Raw genomic sequence first — 19,013 nt, forward strand, 5'->3', positions numbered from 1 at the left:
CGCTGGCGAAGGAGGAAGTGTGGAATCCAGATCCTGACGCAATGAACGGAACGCTCGCTGCGGTGCTGGTTGGAGGACCCATGAAAATACCAGATCTGAAACCCACTAATTCCGAACACCTCAGCCATGGATTCCACCACACAAAGGAGCCTTGAAGATCAATCTAGATGGAACGTACGAACTTGGGATGTTGGGGAACTCCATTGCTTATGTGTGCAGAGACTCGGGAGGGAGGCTAGTGGAAGGAGTCGCTAAAAAGATCAGAGCTTCCTCTCCACTTATGGCTGAAACCCTAGCTTTATGGGAAGCCATTGACTTTTTCTACCCTAAAAGACACGAAGCTCTTATCTTTAAGTCAGACAGTTCACAACTTGTCCAAGCCATGAACAGATCAAACCAGTTCAGTTGGGAAATTCAACATATTATCAGCAAATGCAAGGAAAAGCTACGGGCCTTCACAAATTTTCATATAGCCCATTGCTATAGAGAGGCTAACATGGTTGCAGATTGGGTTGCTAAAGCCCATAAAAAAAATCACTTATCTTGGAATTGGGTCTCATCCCCTCCACAAATTTTAGTAGACTTATTATGTATTGATGCCCATTTACCGGGCCTCTCTTATTTACGTACTTAATGAAATAGTCGTATTTCAGACCCAAAAAAAAAAAAAAAATTAAGCAAAGCTGAGCACCTTTTATAAACTAATTTTAGTTTTACCTAAATCTCTAGCTATGGCGAGATTCATTCATTAAAATGAGTCTAGAGTGGGGATAATTGCCAAAAAAAAAAAAATTATAAACATATTATAAGGATGTCAACTTGGTTCAAAACCTTTTAATTCGGAAAAAAAATGAAAAAATTATCCACACCAATACCGACTGTACCACATAAGACGTCTGGCATCCACTAGCGCTAATTGGTTTTAGGGTGAGCAATTCCCACCTTGGACTGAGAAACCGCCTACTAAACACCAATTTCACAAAATGGGAACCGGAAATCACCCATTGGTTCCATGGACCTACCGGGGAACCGCCCAGGTGAGTTCATGGAACTAGTCTAAATGTGCCCAACAAATTCACAATTTCCAAAACCCTTTCTGATTTCTTGAAAAAGTTCACTCAAGTCTAGCATCAAACTTTAGCTCGACCGCAAACAAATTCTCAACAAGGAACCAAAGGAAGAGTTGGAGAATACTTATTTAACAATCAAGAAAGAAACGAAGTGCCAGACAAGTCCAGAATGAGAACGAAAAAATGGGCGCATGGAAGAAGAGAAGAGACTTCTCGGTATGGAAAAGGAGAACTTGCGAGCCAGGCATAGACAGTGAAGAGGAAGAAGAAGAAGCTGGAGAGTAGGGACTTCAAAGAACGAAACCAAACGAGCGACCCACTTGAGCTCCGAGAGGCGCAATGGATTTCACGGTCAGAAGAAAAAAAAAAAGAGTTGAAACTGCTCAGAAACTCATCTCCTCTTTTCTCTCCTCTCTCCAAGAAGTCTACAATTCAATGATTAAAAAAAAAAAACGGTAATCTTTTTTTATGGGTACACCAGTCCAATCTAGGTAGTCCGGGTGGATAGTTCCATACTAAAATTGAAAACTAGATGGGCACCCACCAATTGCAATATTGGAATTAGAAACTTATAGGTTTAATCCAGTTTTAAGCAGTTTTTAATTTTTTTGCACACCCTTAATATCCACGTTAGCAATTTATAGTTAAAATTGATCGGATGAACTATATTAACAAATTCTTCAAAAAATTTAGGAGTAATTGATAAAATTAAAAGATCTATGACTGAATTAACGTCTGTGCAACATATATACATGACATTTTTATTTTTTTTCTCATCTAAAATATTACATGTCATGATCCAATATGAACACTCTCTTGCACACGGTAGATTCGATCAATGTTTATGTTTTTGGAGATGATAAGTTCATAAGCCTCCGGTCCCCCGTCTCCACCTTCCTCAACTTGCAAACTCCTGTTCTTCACGTGATCCGCAATACCATCTACATGAAATCGATATAGCACCGTTCCAGCTACTACGGGTTCATAGAAACATCGCAACCTGCGCGGTGCTACGTAGATCCGCTCACATATTCGAGTTGATTTGACACTAATTCGGTTATTAATCTGAAACCAACTTACCTAATCACTCTTTCATAAGCTCGGCTAGTCTATGCATTGGGGGCGGCCGACAGTCGCCTGCTTTCGTGGTCCAGTCCCTGGGTCGCGTCGTAATCCGTCGTGTCCACATGTGCGTCGAAACCAGACTCAACTTCCGTTCCTGGGTCACGTGATTCGACACCATCGAATGCCCAACGCATCGTGTACGATTTTTTTTATTTTCTTTCCCGAAAAATTGTAATGGGGGCTACATTTGACAGGCCTTCTTGTCCTGTCCGACACTCCGACCCGGCCCGGCCCGTTCGTTCCTCAGGCCTAATTCGCGGCTGCTTCGCAGAACGGGGGAGGAAACCCGGCGCCGGTCAAAAAGGAGAGGGGAAACGGGTCAACGCGCCACGCGTGGCCCGAGCCGTCCGCGTCCCACTCGGAACGAGCCGAACCCCACCGAGCCGCCGATTTCCAGCTCGCGGCCGAAAAGCATCGGAATTACTCGGAGCCGGCTCGAGCGAGCCGTCCCCCGCCCCGGCGATCGGCTCGACCAGCCTTCGAAGAAACCCACCGGCGGTGGGCCCCGCCGGTCCCCACCCCACAACTACCGCTCACTTCCGGACTCGCTCGAGTTCACTCGCTCGCTGGCCCCTTCTTTTTAACCCGACGACACGCTTCCCCGAACTCCCCCAAACTTCCAAGTTCCAAGTTCCAAGTTCACTCCCTTCCTCAAGCTACGATTCCAGCTCTCCGGAAGGAGGAAGAACGTCGCGAAATTCACCGGAATCTCTCCGACCCATCAACGCTCGGGAAGGAAAGGCGCGACCTTTGATCCGCCTTTTTTTGTACCGTCCGATGAGTCTCTGGGCGGACTACGACCACGCCGCCGCGACCGACCTCTCCGCCTTCTGGCCGCCGCCGGCCACCCCCTCCGCCGGCGCCGGCGCCGCCGCTCAGTCAGGAGTCGCTGCAGCGGCGGCTCCAGGCCCTGATCGAGGGGGCTCGCGGGAGGGACGGGGAAGAAGGGGCCGGGGGGCCCGCCGCGGCGTGGACCTACACCATCTTCTGGCAGTCCTCCGGCGACTACTCCGGCCCCGTCCTCGGGTGGGGGGATGGGTATTACAAGGGCGACGGCAGAGCCAGGAGCAGGGGCTCCGCTTGCTCTCAGGCCGAGCAGGAGCACCGGAAGAAGGTCCTCCGCGAGCTCAATTCGCTGATTTCCGGGGCCCCGCCCGCCGACGACGCGGTCGAGGAGGAAGTGACCGACACCGAGTGGTTCTTCCTGGTCTCCATGACCCAGTCGTTCGCCGGCGGCGTCGGGTTGCCCGGTCGGGCCTACTTCAGCTCGAATCCCGCGTGGGTCACGGGGGCCGAGAGGTTGGGGAATTGCGGGTGCGATAGGGCCCGGCAGGCGCAGATCTTCGGGTTGCAGACCATCGCGTGCGTCCCTGTTTTGAACGGTGTGGTCGAACTGGGTTCCACCGAGCCGATCTACCAGAGCTCCGATCTGATTAGCGGAATTAGGGGGCTGTTCAATTTCCATGAATCGGAGATGGGATGCGGTGGTAGGGTTTTGAATAGCGAGCATGACCCGGCGTCGCTTTGGATCTGCGATCCGCCAGTCACGATGGAGATTAACGATCGTCCTATGACATTTCAGATAGAGAACCCCAGCTCGAGCAGTCTTACCGAAAGCCCCAGCGCGATCTGCGCGATAAATGATCAGCAGAGCGGCCAAAACCAGCAGCAGAATGAGGGGTTTTTCGCGAAAGAGTTGAACTTTGCGGAGTACGCGATTAATTCGAGTAGCAGGAGCAATAATGGAGATTCTCATCCTATGAAGCCGGAATCTGTTGAAGTACTGAATTTCGGAGATAGTGGGAGCGGAAGGTTGCTTTCGAGTCATTCACAGGTCGCAGTTGCAGGGGAGACCGCGAAGAAGAAGAAGAGGTCGGCTACTTCAATCGGCAGCAATGAAGAGGAGATGATGTCCTTCACTTCTGGAGTGATTGTGCCCTCTTCAGGAATGTTGAAATCAGTCAGTGGAGCAGGGGATTCGGATCATTCAGATGTCGAAGCCTCAGTGGTCAAGGAAGCTGAGAGCAGCAAAGTCGTGGAACCTGAAAAGAGGCCAAGGAAGCGGGGTAGAAAACCTGCCAATGGGAGGGAGGAGCCTCTGAACCACGTCGAGGCGGAGAGGCAGAGGAGGGAGAAGCTTAATCAGAGGTTTTACGCCCTCAGGGCCGTGGTTCCAAATGTATCAAAGATGGATAAGGCTTCACTGCTCCAAGATGCGGAGTCTTATATCAGGGAGCTTAACATGAACCTACAAGCTGCAGAGTCTGATAAGGAGGATTTGAAGAAGCAGTTGGATGAACTAAAGAAGCGATCATCGGATAAAGAATGTATCCCGGTGGATCAAGATCGCAAGATGGCAAAACCTACGGGAAGTAGGTCCACTGGGGTGGCAATCGATGTGAAGATAATGGGTTGGGATGCAGTGGTTCGAGTAGAGAGCGGCCGGAAGGATCATCCTGCAGCAAGGTTAATGGTGGCTCTTCAAGAATTGAACTTGGAGTTGCAGCATGCTAGTGTTTCTGTGGTGAACGAGCTCATGATCCAGCAAGCCACAGTTAAGATGGGGAGTCAGTTGTACACTCAGGAGCAGCTCAAGGCAGCTCTATTGGCCGTAATCTGAGGATCTTTGAAGGATTTCGTTCAATGCAAGTTGGCATCGACTAGACAATGGAATTGAAGTTTCTCCATTGAAAGCAAGAACCTGCCCAATATTTTCAGGTTCCGGGTGGTGCGAACTCTTTGAACAATGGGCTTTGTTTAGTTGTGTGGCTTCGTCTGGTAGATTGAACCCCTAGATTGCAAGTTGAAGTAAATACCTAGTTCTAGCAGATAGTAATTTTTTTTCCACGTTGATCTCCTGCCTGTCTTCGATGTAAATAGATGCTCCAAATTTGAAACTGATGGGGCCGTTTCCTTATCCTTTGTTAGCTTGTTCTGCCGTTTGTTGGGTTCAACCAAGATCATGTCTCTTGTACACCAAGCATCCTGTAATCAATGCGCAAGTGTGGCGCAATTAATTTAAAATTTGTCTTCCTGTCGAAGTCCCGAGAGTCGATTTTGGTGAATGAAGGACTAGTATCATGGTTGTGTGATGGTGTTTGGGGATAGAAATTTTAAGATTGCTCATACTGCACCTCCTGCATTGTGATATTCTGCTGAACTCTTCATGTGCCCTCGCATGATGTTGGGATGTCTGTGATCCTTCTACAGAGATGTGCAAGTTAATGAGCATGTAGATAGTTTTTGGTCTATTGGAGCTTAACCATATTGATTCAGTAAATTTTATTTGGTGGATGATAATTAGCATCAGCTTTCATGGAATGAGAGTAACATAAGCATCAGCATAATTCCTCAGGCTTTGGCATGGTGACTTACGCGACCTCTCATTTCCTTACTGCTGAGAAAGAAAGATCTAACCACGGGACCGAACCATTCAATTCGATGCACGGGTCACTGGTTTAAGGCAGTATTTGGAAGCATCATCGGACATTACTGAGCATAGGGTTCTTGTTAACTCGGTTTTCTGTCGCTCTCTTCACGGACGAATCACGATTTCTGTCATGGCTAATGCCCACGTCATTGTCAGAATGCACCCAGTCGATCGCTTCCCCTTTTTCTTTACCTTTTTCCTTGTCCAAGACGAGAGAGCGATAAAGACAATAGGACTTCCAGTGCTTTTTCGGTGGATGCATCGAAGCATGATTGTCACTGAAGTGTCCGGATGCAATGTCCTTGTGTGAAACCTCCAGACGAAAAGGTTGAATTTTGACTATGCTGTGGGAGTGCAGATTCCATTACATTATCGCTTTGTGTCCTACAAATTCGAAAAATCGGAATCATGATAGTGGAGAGCACCGGTATTATTTTAGGCGTTATGGGAAAGAATAATTACATAAATAAATGCGATTCCTGAAATTTTAATTTGATCAATGTAATCTCTTAATTTTAACCTAGTATGCAATGCCGTTCCTAAATTTTTAATTTATTCAATGCGATCCCTAGACTTTTCATATCAATTCAAGTTAGTCCCTAAATTATATGAAAATGTTTTTTTTTTTTTTTTTTTTTTGGTAAAGGTAAGTAATATAGATAGACAAGAGAGCCAGGAGGCCATACAAAGAACAGCAGGGAAGAGCCGACACCAAAAACTTGCACTCAGAATGTCAGAGTACCACTCGAGTGGAAGGGTGCCAACTCGAGCTGCAGAGAAGGAAAAAGGAAACATAAAAACAGGCAACTAAAAGAGGCTGACGAACAGCGCAGCCAGGGCAGAAAGCATGCCAAAAAAAACGAAGAGGGAGGGCAGAAATACAACCCCACAACACCAGGATACAACCAAATGAAAGCAGCAGCCGAGTGAACTGGAAGCAGCAACAACAGCGACTAAAAGACCAAGGGTAAGACGAGATAGAGAACCACCCAAACAAGGGGGAAGAGGGGGCTACCCACGAGCATCATCAATGCAAAGAAAGACATGAACGGAGACGGCCAAATGATCTCTTCAGTAGGAGGCTGAAACGCTTACTCAAAGATAGAAGGGTGGATACCCCAACTAAGCTGAAGACGTTTGTTGCGTGGGATATCCGGGACCTTGGAGAATGTAAGGGCCTTGTCTTTGACAGCTTTGATTAGATGGGCTTTCATGGCTGGGAGGGAGAGCTGTTGGTTGCGGAAGATGATATTGTTTCTCTCCTTCCAGACAAGATAACATAAGGCACCAAAGGAAAACCTAGCCATTGATTGATGGAACCCTGAATCATATAAGTGATTAATAGCCCACAAAAGGTTCACTTTCCAGGTCTGGTTTCTCCAAGGAAGATTAAACTTCGCCGCCCAAAAGGCCGCAAGGCCGCGAGTAATGGAGCAGCCAAAGAAAAGGTGATCGATTGAATCCGGTCTAATTGAACAAAATGCACAAGACACATCCGGGATTCTTCCATGGGTGAGCAACCTCACCTGAGTTGGTAGGCGATTGCGAGTAATCAGCCACAGGTGAGTTTGATAACGAGGAGGGAGAGAGGGGCTCCAAATAAACTTGTAGCAGTGACTAAATGGCTTCCTCGTCCTCAAGAGATTCCAAGCAGAAGCTGAAGAGTAGGTTCCGGACGGGTGACCCACCAAACCGGTCGATCATTTTCACCATTAAGGATCGTGTGGCTCCTCCCAAGTCGCAATAACACCCGCAAATGAGGAAGGGGTGGACAGGCTGCCAAACCGTTCTAATTGTAGCAAGACGTGGAATACCGGAGCTATAGATATCACGATTAGAGAAGATCTTATAGAAAGGGCCTCGTGGATGCCAATAGTCGAACCGGAAGGAGGTCAAGAGCCATCGCCAACATTCCATCTAAACGAAGTTTGGATCAAGTCATGGAGACCAAGTAATTTCTTCCAAGCCCATGAACAGGGACGTTGGCTTAGGCACTATCCAAAAATTCTTATGCTTTAAGAAGTTTGAGTGGATCCATTTACACCATAGGGACTCTTTATCAAGAAAGAGGATCCATAAGTGCTTGATCATTGCCGCCAAGTTACTTACTCGAATGGATCGAATCCCCAACCCACCTTCCTCCTTAGGTAGGCAAACATCCTCCCAAGCCACCTTAGCCCCACCGAACTCAAGGTAGGCCCTTTCCAAAGGAATTGTCAAAAGATTTGTTCAATTCGCTTAATAACCGAAGAAGGCAATATAAAGACACTCGACCAATACACCTGGATGGAGTGGAGGACCGATTTTATCAATTGCAACCTGCCTGCCATGAACAAGAATCGGTTGGCCCAAGATTGGACTCTCGAGGTGATAGTATTCACCAACACAAAGACAATCTACTTTCCTAAGTCTAGTAGAAATAATAGGCACACCAAGGTACTTAAACGGAAGAGATCCTAATTGGAAGCTTTGGCATTTACCGGGGCATCCGTAAGAGAAGGAGGCCCTCCGTAGATAAATATATCACTCTTGCGAAGATTGGGTAATAGGCCCGACCAATCGGCAAAGAGATGGATCCCATCCATTAAGATTCGCACCGAGGTCAAGGCGGCCTTCGAGAATAATAGGACATCATCCGCAAAGAAGAGATGGGAGAGCTTAGTGGCTTTGCATCTCCAAAAGTAATCGAAGCCTGGCTTATTGGATTGGCGGTTAAGGATACCGTGAATACTTCCATAACGAGAGTGAAGATGTAAGGAGACATCGGGTCACCCCCGACGAATTCCCCTTCCGCTTGAGAAAAAACCATGAAGCTCACCATTTAGGGAGATGGAGAACATGGGTGACCGGATACAAGCCATGATGCGGTCAATAAACACACCAGGGAAGCCAAAAGCTTTAAGGGTTAGCTCAATGAAATTCCAATCCACCGAGTCAAAAGTTTTAGAAAAATCAACCTTAACGATGCATTTAGGCCGGTACGGTTCACGATGGAATTCACGAGAATAATTCTGGGCTAGCGGGATATTATCGCTAATCCTTCTGCCTTTAACAAAGGCGTTTTGAGGAGGGCTGATGATAGAAGGAAGAATAGAAGCTAACCTGTTAGCAAGAATCTTGGTGATGCATTTATATATAGTGTTGCAACAGGCTATGGGGCGAAAGTCATTGACTGTCGAGGCATTTGGGATTTTAGGAATCAAGGTGATGATAGTGGCATTAATCTGTCGAAGGAGTTGGCCCGAGTTGAAGAAATCGCGAACCGCCAAAATCACCGAAGGACCAACTATGTCCCACGACCGCTTAAAGAAATCTACGTTGAATCCATCCGGGCCAGGGGCTTTACCATTTGCAAGGGAGAACATGGTTTCCCGAATCTCATCATCCGTAATGTGTCGAGAGAGGCTAAGAAAATGAGCATCGGCGATAGTATGATTCAAATGAGCACGAATATCATCGGACGAAGGCTTTACGGGGGGGGAAGCCGCCAAAAGGTTACGAAAATGGGAGATAAAGAGTTGCTGAACTTCGGAGGGGTCGATGTCTGAGATCTCCATCCATAATTAATAATATTCTATTCCGGAGATGGCTCCGCTTGACCGAGTGATGGAAGTATTTCGTGTTTCGGTCACCTTCTTTAAGCCGCACTCTAGACTTTTTTTTCGAGGAAGGACTCTTCTTGGATGCGAAGATCCGAGAAAGCACAGCGATCCCTCTCTGTATCGGCTAAAGACCGGTTGAGCGGGTCTAATTGAATTGCATTTTGGGCAATCAACAGCGGACTTCTAGCTTCCTCCGTACGAGTTGAGATATCCGAGTAGGCTGTCTGTTTAGGCCTTTAAGTCTCGTACTTTAGAGCACGCAGGTTTGCAGCAAAGCAAATACATGGGCGAGCCAACGTAGGAAGAATCCCATACCCGTGCTACCAGCTCAAAGAAGTTCGGATGGGCCATCCAAAAGTTGAAAAACTTAAAAGGCTTACGATTGTTTGGAGTAGGGAGGATCCTAACGACCATTGGGGAATGGTCCGATACACCCGGCGCCAAGAAGGAGGCCTCAGAATAAGAGAATGTAGAGTTCCAAGCCGAATTTACAACAACCCTGTCGATCTTCCTTTGCTTGCGATTAGGTCCAGAGGAGGCTGCCCAAGTAAAGCGATTACCAACAAACCTAAGATCATCCAAGCCAGCTTGAATGAGACAATTGCCAAAATCTTCAAAGGCTGGAATCCAGTAGTTTGATCTATCCGCCCTATCAGAGGCATATCGAATAGCATTGAAGTCTCCCGCAACGATCCAGGGCTCATTCGTGTACAAAAGGCTGTAGTGATTCAACTTAGCCCACAACGGTCTTCTCAAAACAAAAGAGTGCTCCACATAAACCACCGATAAGTAGAAGGAAGTGCCATCAGTGATAGATCTCAAGTGGCCATGAATGGCCTGAGAGGAGCAGTCGGACATAACAAAAAGGGCATAAGCGGGTTCCAACCCACCCAAACTCTACCTCTTGCCGAATGCACATAATTGAAGCACCAATTCCAACCGGGAAGCAAAGCGGCAGAGATATCATGAAAAACATTAGGCGAGATCTTAGTCTCCAAGATACCAATACAAAAATGTTATTGGTTCTCACAAAATGCCTAATTTCGGCCTGCTTAAGAGGGGTGCCGAGACCCCTAATATTCCAAACACCAAAAAACATGGGAGCCAAAAAGGAGAGAAAGTTACCTTTTCTTGCCACCTCGCTTTTTCGCCGAGGGTGGCATCAGTTTAGACTTCAAAGGGAAACGCACATCAAGCCAAAGTTTGAAATGATACTACACATCAGGTATAATGATACTACATATAATTAGGCATTTTGGTTCTCACAAAATGCCTAATTATATGAAAATGTTGAATGTTATATTTTTCATTAATTCAAGTATAATGACAACACTAAACATTTTCATGTAATGAATAGATTATATTGAATATATATCTAAAATTCATGAATTGCATTAAACAAATTGAAAATTTTGAAATGATACTACACATCAGGCCAAAGTTTATGGATCATTTGTGTCATTTTCTTTTATAGGAATGACTGTTGGAAAGCTATCTAGATGGCCAAAAGAAAAGAAGTTAGGCACGAATCCAAAAATTCTAAATTGAGGCATGAGTTGTTTGCCACCCCTAGAATTTAAAGGGTTCAGCTCATTTCTAGGGATCAAGATGAATGCGGATCAATTGCAAAACAGCAAAAACAACAACAAAGAATCATCTCGCTTTATCTTTTGCCATTGAACTCTTTGCAATTCTTAGGATCCCCTCTCCATTTCATCCTCCCTCCCGCAATGCCTTCGCTCTCTTTTGCGTGAGCAAGAGTCTCATTTCTCTCCAATCGAGCCACCCTTTTCTTCCGTCCGAAACTTTCCCTGCCTCTGCCGCCGCCGCCGCGACCCATGAGCCTCAAGTGCCTCATCTGCCGAGGCGGGCATCGGACGAACTCAGACCTTGATTACCGATGCGCCGAAGAGTTCAGGTGTTGTGATAAGCTAATCAGAATGACGGTCGAGAGGACTTGGTCTAGCCCATTGACCCCACCACCTTATGATCAGGTCAGGGGCGCGCCCCCGAAGAGCGCGAAGGGCCGGCACCACCGGCTGCACAGCTCCGGGCCCCTGGCTTTCGGCGGGAGCCGGGGTGCGGGGCCTGCAGGGGAACCGAGGCTGGTCCGGAGCTGGGGGATGAGGAGGGATTGGAGCTTCGAGAACTTGGGACAGTGGAGGGACGGGAAGAGGCGAGACGAGACCGTGCTTCAATAAGCCCGCAAATCTCATGTTTTGGCTCTTCAGTTTTTTTTTTTCCCCATTTTGGTTGCCTCTTTGCTATTTTCAGTGATGTGTTTAATGTGTCCAGTTGAAATGGAACATGCTCCTTCGTTTTGGACCGACAATCCTAGAGAGATTTTCGCAAGGGAAAACACTCGGCATGTGCGCTAAAAAAAGAAAAAATAACGATGACAAATTTATCGAGCTACTCACATTAGTGAATTTTTTTTCTAAAATATATGTCAATTATAAGAACCTCTCTGAATATCCACTGTGCATACATAAATCAATTTTCGAATTTAAATCGGGAAACGTGAAGAGAGAGGAGGTTTACTGTCTTAGGCATGAAGAGTTTTTGTTGCATTTGAAAGATGAAAAGTCGACGGTCATCAACATTAGAGATGCAGGTCAAATTCACCACCCGACACGCGCATATTGGAAATCACTCGACCTTCCCGCAGCGCCCTATCAATTGCTACTATGGCGAGCATCTTTTACTCATGTCCACTCGTAAATTGACGTAGTGTCCATCGATGTCGAATCAAGTAACAAAAAAAAGAGTGGGTATTGAGATCAGGGAAGATGGAGCCGATTAGACCTAACCAATGATAACCGTTGGTTCAAGACCAGCGAAAACTCTCCCGTCTTGGTTTCTTGATAAAGAAAATTGCACATTGATGTTCTTTTATGTATATATATATATATATGTATATGTAATTTCAAAACACATGCCAATAATTAAGTACATGCGAACAACGAAAAGCCCACCAGCGACAACAACTCGTGTGGCGCTAAGAACCACCGAATATTCCATGCGCGCTCGTCTGAACTCCTCCGTTTAGCTTCGCACGCCGAACTGATGAAGGATCGCTTTATGAGTCGAAGAAATTATCTTAATCCGCGGCTTTAACTCAACCGGGGTGGTGGCGCAGTTGGCTAGCGCGTAGGTCTCATAGCTTCTGAGTTATCCTGAGGTCGAGAGTTCGAGCCTCTCTCACCCCAGCACATCCTTTTACAACATCTTTTCTATATTTTTTTGGACAACATTCTCACTGCATAAGAGAGCTTTAAAGGGTGCTTTCTCTTTTAGAAAATCTAAATGCAACTGTAAATTAACAAAGATCCCATGTTTCGGAACAAAAAAATAAAGTTACTCGATTGAAAATTTCGAATTTTAGTAAAGATTACGCTATCCTATAAGAGTGATGCCTGTGGCCCGCCATTAAGGATTTAGCTATTCTTTAAACCATTGAAAATGACAAAGCTTTGTCTTGTTTAGTTATTCTATGATCGATCGAGTGGATGGACGATGTTCGTGTATTACAGGAGCATGGACAAATCTCTGCACTTTCTTATCTGCCTGGGAGGACACGTATGTTCTTTTTGCTGTTGCGAGAAATTCTTCATCTGACTTTGCCTATTCAAATGTCTCAAAAAATCCCCCATGTTGGTCAAATATAACTTATATATGATTGATTTTCACCGACCTTCCCATATGAAAGCTCCTTATTTTAACCAATTATTTCAAAGGGCTTCATCCAATGACTTCAAAACCTGGCTTTATTGACTTTGCTGCGAAGTTCGTCCAATCGGCTGCATCATGTAAATCATTAAAAAAATCAATCGATAACGATGTGGATCTACCAAAACGGAACAAGGCGACGACTAGTTCGATCCCTTTGAACGACAATAAACTAGGGTTTACGTGCCCGATCCCACCCTTTTGCTCCGACCAAGAGGCTGGGTGCTCGAAGTGAAACCGCTGCCGGATGAACACTTCTGCTGGTTTTAATTTATTTCCCGTCTCCCCCGGCGGGGACAGGTTTTTCATTCAGTCGCGTGCCAAACCCTAGAACGTGCTTGTGCTTCGATCTTGTGGACGATGGCTTTGCCCTCCCTTCCCTTCTTTGAATACCAACGAAAGAAACGATGCGAGAAGCGGTCAAAGTCTTGCGGGCCCGGAAGTGTCTTGCAAGGCAGGGTTCGGTCATTCCTCCCCCAAGAGACTTTTGAAATGTCAACATTTGACCACCCCCAGAAAAGGGAGAAAATAATTTGATTAGAGGCAGTTTGGCCTTTGGCTTGTTGTCTCTTCAGCATGTAAATGGAAATTGAAGGAGAAGGGGGGAGAAAAGAAGAAGAAGAAGAAGAAGAAGAGATGGGTTTTTTTGGATAAGGGAAGGCCTTGATCATAGCTTATGATGAGAAATTTAAGACCTTAGAATCATGAGGGAGAAAAACAGAAACAAAAAATCATGAGAAAAATTGGGCCTGCGATGAGGACATGATGCACCATTCCGTTTTCGCATAAAACAATAGTCATAATGATATCAGCGTGCCTAACTTTGGACCATCTATGAAGTTTCTTGTCTAATCCGCGACCATCTTGTAATGAACTTCCTTGGGAACCCACGTTTTCTTTGTAACGAACCTAACAAACGATGCCAACTTGAGGCTAATAGTAACGTGATACTTATCATTGTCGGCGCACTTGGATCTTTTGCTGAAGCTCTCCGACGCAATTTTCTTCTTTTCGAATTGGTAGTAACCATTTGAGGATGGATATATTGATTTTAATACACTCGACAGAGCCTCTCTTATCTGATGTGGGACTTAGGAGGTCATAGCATCATACTTGTCAAGCATATTATGTGAAAGTAAGTTAAAATTAAGATTTAATCATATACCCTTTTTCTGTTGAGTCGGATATATCAACATACAGGCATTTTGTCCTACTATCAATCGGAAACCAAATGCGGACTAACAAAATGCATCTCGTCATAAGTTCCTTTTATACTTGTAACCTCCACGTGGACTATAGTCATGATAGATGGAGTTCATGAAAGATGTTAAAAGACTAATCCAACTCATTGATTAAAGTCACATGATTGCAACACTTAAACCAAGATTCACGGGGGCATTACGAACATATTTACATATTAAGAGTGGCTTTTATTAGAGAGAGAGAGATCAAAATGAACATTCATTAGTATTTTTTTCCTTGCACTTCATATAAGGAAAAATGACACAAATGATTTATAAAATTTGGTTTAATGTGTAATGACATCCCTAAACTAAATCTGTCAAGTAGGTGACTCGAGTCCGATCATAAATGATCTAACCCAAATAGACCTATTCTACCCGTTTAAATCCATTTCTATGTAATGCAAATCTAGTGATTCATATCCAATCCATATTACCAATATACTTCTATATTTTACCCCATAAGTGAGCGTAGGATCGAATAAGAACAATAGACCGAAGAAAAAGTCATAGAAATATAACTGGTCTAAATAAGGTGTAAACCAATTTAACTCTTATATTACATTTATGATATATTTGGTCAATATAACTAGTAGGCTTATAACCCATTTAACACTCATATAAGTTAATAAATGGATTTTTTATTATTTTGACGGGTCTATCTTGGATTTCAATTCAATGTTCAATATGACCCCTTTAACTTTCAAACATCTTCATATAATTTTCCGTCGAACATTTCCTAAAAATTAGGGATCATTCATGCTACCATCACTTTAATACATTACGTGAGGGAGAGGCTGGGGTCAGGTGGTTCTCAAATTGGCATTCCACGGGTCCACGGACCCCGTCAGACGTTGACTCAGGAGGCTTATTATTACAGAGGACTCGACACGACAACGGTGACCTTTGAGGTAAGAAGAATCTTCAAAAGATGGGAAGGAGAACAACTTTTTTTTTGTCAAGAATCCGAAAGTGGGGGTGAAGGGAGAGAAAATGGAAACAGCGGCGATGATTCCGTATGGTTTGACTGAGGAGGGAAGGGAAGGAGGAAGGATGAATGCAAGTTCACCATGCGTAGCTTCGTCGCAAGCCGGTGGTGAATGGAGCTTCGACCCCACCAGGCGCACCACGTCACGGCCTCACTCTCACACACCGTTGTTCCCATCTCTTTCGCCCACCTAAATTATCATTCATTTCGTTGTTGACCCTCTGCCTCTCTCTCTCTCTCTCTCTCTTACATCGCCTTCCCAATCCCATCTCTAGGGTTTCCCCCCCCCAGTTCTCTCTCTTCCCTCTGCTTCTGACTCTTTGACACAGACCCAGAAGATATCTTTTTTTTGGCCAATTGGAGACCCAAGAACCGTTCTTGATCCTCGCTTCTGGCTTCGGAGGCAAGTGGGTCTTTGGAGTTTGGTCGGGTTCTTGTTGCTACCGCCGAGGTTAGAGGTTAGAATCTTGGTCGTGTTCCCTACTGATTCAGCTCTTAGTTTCCGGTTTTGGGTAGTGGGAATTTGGTTGTTGGGCTCGTGTTGTTGTTAGACTGGTGCTGTCTGGAGCTCAAGTTTGAATCTTTGCTTGTTGATTGGAGAGGAAGAGGTTTTTGGTGGGTGCTTCCAGTATGATCAATCTGATCAGTGAATACCTAGTGGAAATGCTCGCGCTTTGTGTGTTGTAGCCGTGTCTGTTGTCGGTTATGGATTTTTAAGCATTCCGGGAACGGGAGTTTAGTGAGGGATTGAGGAGCGCGTGTGCTTCAAGTGATTGCGATATTGGGATCTCGAAAATGGACAACTCTAGGAACAGGCAGAATGATCCTTTGGGTGTGAACAAGATGGGCAAGAACATAAGGAAGAGCCCATTACACCAGCCGAATTTTGCCAATAACAATAACAACAACAACCCTGCTGCCGCCAACAACAACAACCACCCAAATAATGCTGCCAGGCAACAGCCGCAGCCTCAAGTTTACAACATCAGCAAGAACGATTTCCGCAGCATTGTTCAGCAATTGACAGGTTCCCCTTCGCAAGATCCCTTGCCTAGACCTCCCAACAATCCCCCAAAACCACAGAGCATGCGGCTGCAGAAGATCCGCCCACCGCCCTTGGGGCCTATGAACAGGCCTCATATGCCCCCTCCAGCTGCAATCCCTGCGGCTCCCCCTCCGGTTCCCTACAACAACAGCTTCGCTAGGCCTCCTCAATATGGTCAGCCATCGCCAACACCTATGCCACCTATGGAACCTCGGGACCCGTTTATGCAGAACACAACCGAGTCTCCTATCTCTGCATACATGCGATACTTACAGACTTCAATCTTTGATCCTAGTCCGGCTGGAATCCAAGCTCCACCTCATTTACCGCAGCAAGTTCCAGGTCAAGTTCAGAATCATCCACCACCAGCTGGTTTGCTTCACAATCCATCTGTCCCTCCACCAAGAATGAGTGGTCCGATGCCACCTATGCCAAATCTTCCTTCTCCTCAGATGAATGGTCCCGCACTGTTGCCCTCTCCGACTTCTCAATACCTCCTACCATCGCCAAACGGTTACTTTAATTATTTGTCTCAAAGATCGCCATATCCTTTGCTTTCGCCCGGGTTCCAGTTTCCTCCCCCTTTGACACCCAACTTTGCGTTTTCGCCGGCCACTCAGACAGGGATTTTGGGCCCAGGTCCTCAGCCACCACCTTCACCTGGGCTGGCATTTCCGCTGTCTCCTTCAGCCTTCTTCCCAAGCCCAAGGTGGAGGACGTAATACTTCCTTGTTTTTTTGGTTGTTTTTGAGCAAAATTGCAGGCTCAAAGTTCCATGCTGAAGATCTTCGCAGTGATGGATCTGGTGCTTCAGCCATGTATACTATGGATTCATCCGCTTGCGGAAGCTTCCACTGTGAAAAATTTATGTACGATTGTCATGTAAGAGGTTCTGCGTCATTTGAAGTCCTTTTTGTGCATGTTCATTTTGTTCACTTTTGCCTGTATTGACACCCATTTTGTAGCTTTTTCTTTATTGCTGGTGACTTGGAAATAGTAACAGCTGCAAAAGTTCAATTTAGCCGGTGGACAAGTTCGCTTTAGGTGATATAGGAAAATACATCATGCAAATGGCAAATTTGCAGTGTGTAGCATAAAAGGCTGACTTCAATTGAAGGTAGGGATTAGGTCCTGTACTGAGAAGAATTCCAGTCTTGTTGTAATAATACTGATATAGTCTTTGTTTCCATTCGATCTGCTCTTCTTTTGATTGGTCCATACCTTGAACTTTTATTGTTCTGTTGTTCTTACAACCACCTTCATGGTAATTATGATTCCATGGTTCCTTCAAATGACTTGTTTTCTTGTCATCTTTCTGTTTTCTAGCTTCCTACCGTTCTATTTTCATAGATATTTGCAAAATAATAAGAGAATGTAGATGAACAATTCTTTAGCTTTCATCTTGCAGTAACTGCAAGTAGGGGGAGGTGCAAGGTAGATGTCGGACTTGAAACCTCCGGGTTCTTGATCTGGGATAAACCGCCCTTAGGCCAATGCCTTGCTCCTTCCTGTGTTCTTATCAGCGTAGAAATGAGTTATGTGAGCATTGAGATAGGTATCTCTATGTTGCATTAATGAAGAAAGGATAGACTCAAGGGTGAGAAACTAGCAATTATCGGTCTGCAATGGTAGCAGTTCTAGTTTTATCTGGTATTTCCAGCTCTGGCCACTCGAGCTTCTTAGAGCCCCTCCGTGTCTGGAATGATTTGAACTGATTATTTGGCCTCCTTCAAGTGGAACTTCTTTCCTTGTGTTCAACTGATTTTGAGGATGCAAAGTTTATTCTCATTTGACACTATGCATTGGCCATTCCATCTTGCTCTGTGGTGTTTAATGGGTATGCTATAGTGGCTAGCTACTTCGAAGCTTCTGTTGTGGTATTGCCAACATGTTTAAGCGGATAGAAGATACTTCTATATCTAGTATCGATTGTGATTTTGTTAAATTTCTTGTGTACAAAGTATGTCTTCTGCTCCTGGATCTTTTTGCAAAATGAGTGCCTCCGCTATCTGAGTGTGCGGCCTTGGCAGTGGCCTTGGCAGTGCTTCATGTCGAAATATGTAAATGTACCAAATCTGCTGGCTCTAACATGTTGAGATGCAGTTTAAGCTTCGATATCTGTATGCTTACGTAGATAAATATCGTGAAGGGCATGTGACTAGCTCGCACTCCTAGCATAGGCAATATGGATTTATATGTGTTTTGACGAGTCACAACTTTTCTTAGAAACTTTTGGTTCCAAGTCTTGTAAAGAGTTCGTTGTGCTGTTTAGTGGTGAACTCGGCCGAGTGCCTGAGGCCATCATTTGCACCGACCAACGGTGCACGGACAACCGGGTGGTTTCTATCATTCATTCATGTGATTAGGCTGCCGGGCTTTTGAACGGAAAGGCAGGGGAAGTTAAGATGTATGTCGGAACTAATCTTTTGACTAGTGCTCCTTAAACTAAGCCGATAAGCAGCGGTTCCGCATGTTCTCATTCATCGCCAAGATTGGCACGCCCTACGAATTCAGCTTCTTAACTTGAGGAAGCCTGCGGCAAGACCTGTGACTCTTCAGGGCACAGGAGAACCGAAATAACGATGTCTTGCGATGGTATGCCAGCTCTGTATGCTCCAGCATGTAATGAGCAAGAACGTTGCACCGGCTTTGCCTGAAGCTGATTCTTTAGGTTCAGCTCAATTCAGATGAACAGGTTTCGTGTGAACCGGGACCGTGGGTCGGTCCGGAAAATGCTTCTTCTCTCTTTGAATGGACCAATGCCGGGGTGGCTTCGGGTTTCG

General features: G+C 45.4%; 4 protein-coding genes and 1 non-coding gene across 5 annotated transcripts; 4 read left to right on the plus strand and 1 right to left on the minus strand.

The window, feature by feature from the left end:
* Positions 1-1,012: 1,012 nt before the first annotated feature.
* LOC104442017 (transcription factor MYC2-like) lies at positions 1,013-5,287 on the plus strand. The gene is made up of 2 exons (XM_010055306.3): positions 1,013-1,037; positions 2,978-5,287. Exons 1-2 carry the CDS (start codon positions 1,013-1,015, stop codon positions 4,813-4,815), a joined length of 1,863 nt encoding a protein of 620 aa, XP_010053608.2. The 3' UTR covers positions 4,816-5,287.
* Positions 5,288-9,455: 4,168 nt separating this feature from the next.
* LOC104443197 lies at positions 9,456-10,085 on the minus strand. The gene has a single exon (XM_010056539.2). The coding sequence runs from the start codon at positions 10,083-10,085 to the stop codon at positions 9,456-9,458; it is 630 nt and encodes a 209-aa protein (XP_010054841.2).
* Positions 10,086-11,065: 980 nt separating this feature from the next.
* LOC104443198 lies at positions 11,066-11,428 on the plus strand. Its single transcript, XM_010056540.2, has one exon. The coding sequence runs from the start codon at positions 11,066-11,068 to the stop codon at positions 11,426-11,428; it is 363 nt and encodes a 120-aa protein (XP_010054842.1).
* Positions 11,429-12,351: 923 nt separating this feature from the next.
* On the plus strand, positions 12,352-12,436 carry TRNAM-CAU. Its single transcript is given in 2 exon segments — positions 12,352-12,389; positions 12,401-12,436. It is a non-coding gene; the product is annotated as a tRNA-Met (tRNA).
* Positions 12,437-15,236: 2,800 nt separating this feature from the next.
* On the plus strand, positions 15,237-17,446 carry LOC104442018 (protein HAIKU1). The gene has a single exon (XM_010055307.3). The coding sequence runs from the start codon at positions 15,981-15,983 to the stop codon at positions 16,950-16,952; it is 972 nt and encodes a 323-aa protein (XP_010053609.1). The 5' UTR covers positions 15,237-15,980; the 3' UTR covers positions 16,953-17,446.
* The last annotated feature ends 1,567 nt before the right edge of the window (positions 17,447-19,013 follow it).

The sequence above is a fragment of the Eucalyptus grandis genome, chromosome 4, assembly GCF_016545825.1.
Source record: "Eucalyptus grandis isolate ANBG69807.140 chromosome 4, ASM1654582v1, whole genome shotgun sequence".
Classification (NCBI taxonomy): domain Eukaryota; kingdom Viridiplantae; phylum Streptophyta; class Magnoliopsida; order Myrtales; family Myrtaceae; genus Eucalyptus; species Eucalyptus grandis.

What these genes read in the sequence shown, in the direction of transcription:
- LOC104443198 (XM_010056540.2), top strand. Translation starts at nt 11,066, where the DNA reads ATGAGCCTCAAGTGCCTCATCTGCCGAGGCGGGCATCGGACGAACTCA.
- LOC104442017 (XM_010055306.3), top strand. Translation starts at nt 1,013, where the DNA reads ATGGACCTACCGGGGAACCGCCCAG. An exon ending in CCTACCGGGGAACCGCCCAG is followed by an intron (nt 1,038 to 2,977) that starts GTGAGTTCATGG and finishes CCGTCCGATGAG; the next exon opens with TCTCTGGGCGGACTACGACC.
- LOC104442018 (XM_010055307.3), top strand. Translation starts at nt 15,981, where the DNA reads ATGGACAACTCTAGGAACAGGCAGAATGATCCTTTGGGTGTGAACAAG.
- LOC104443197 (XM_010056539.2), bottom strand. Translation starts at nt 10,085, where the DNA reads ATGTCCGACTGCTCCTCTCAGGCCATTCATGGCCACTTGAGATCTATC.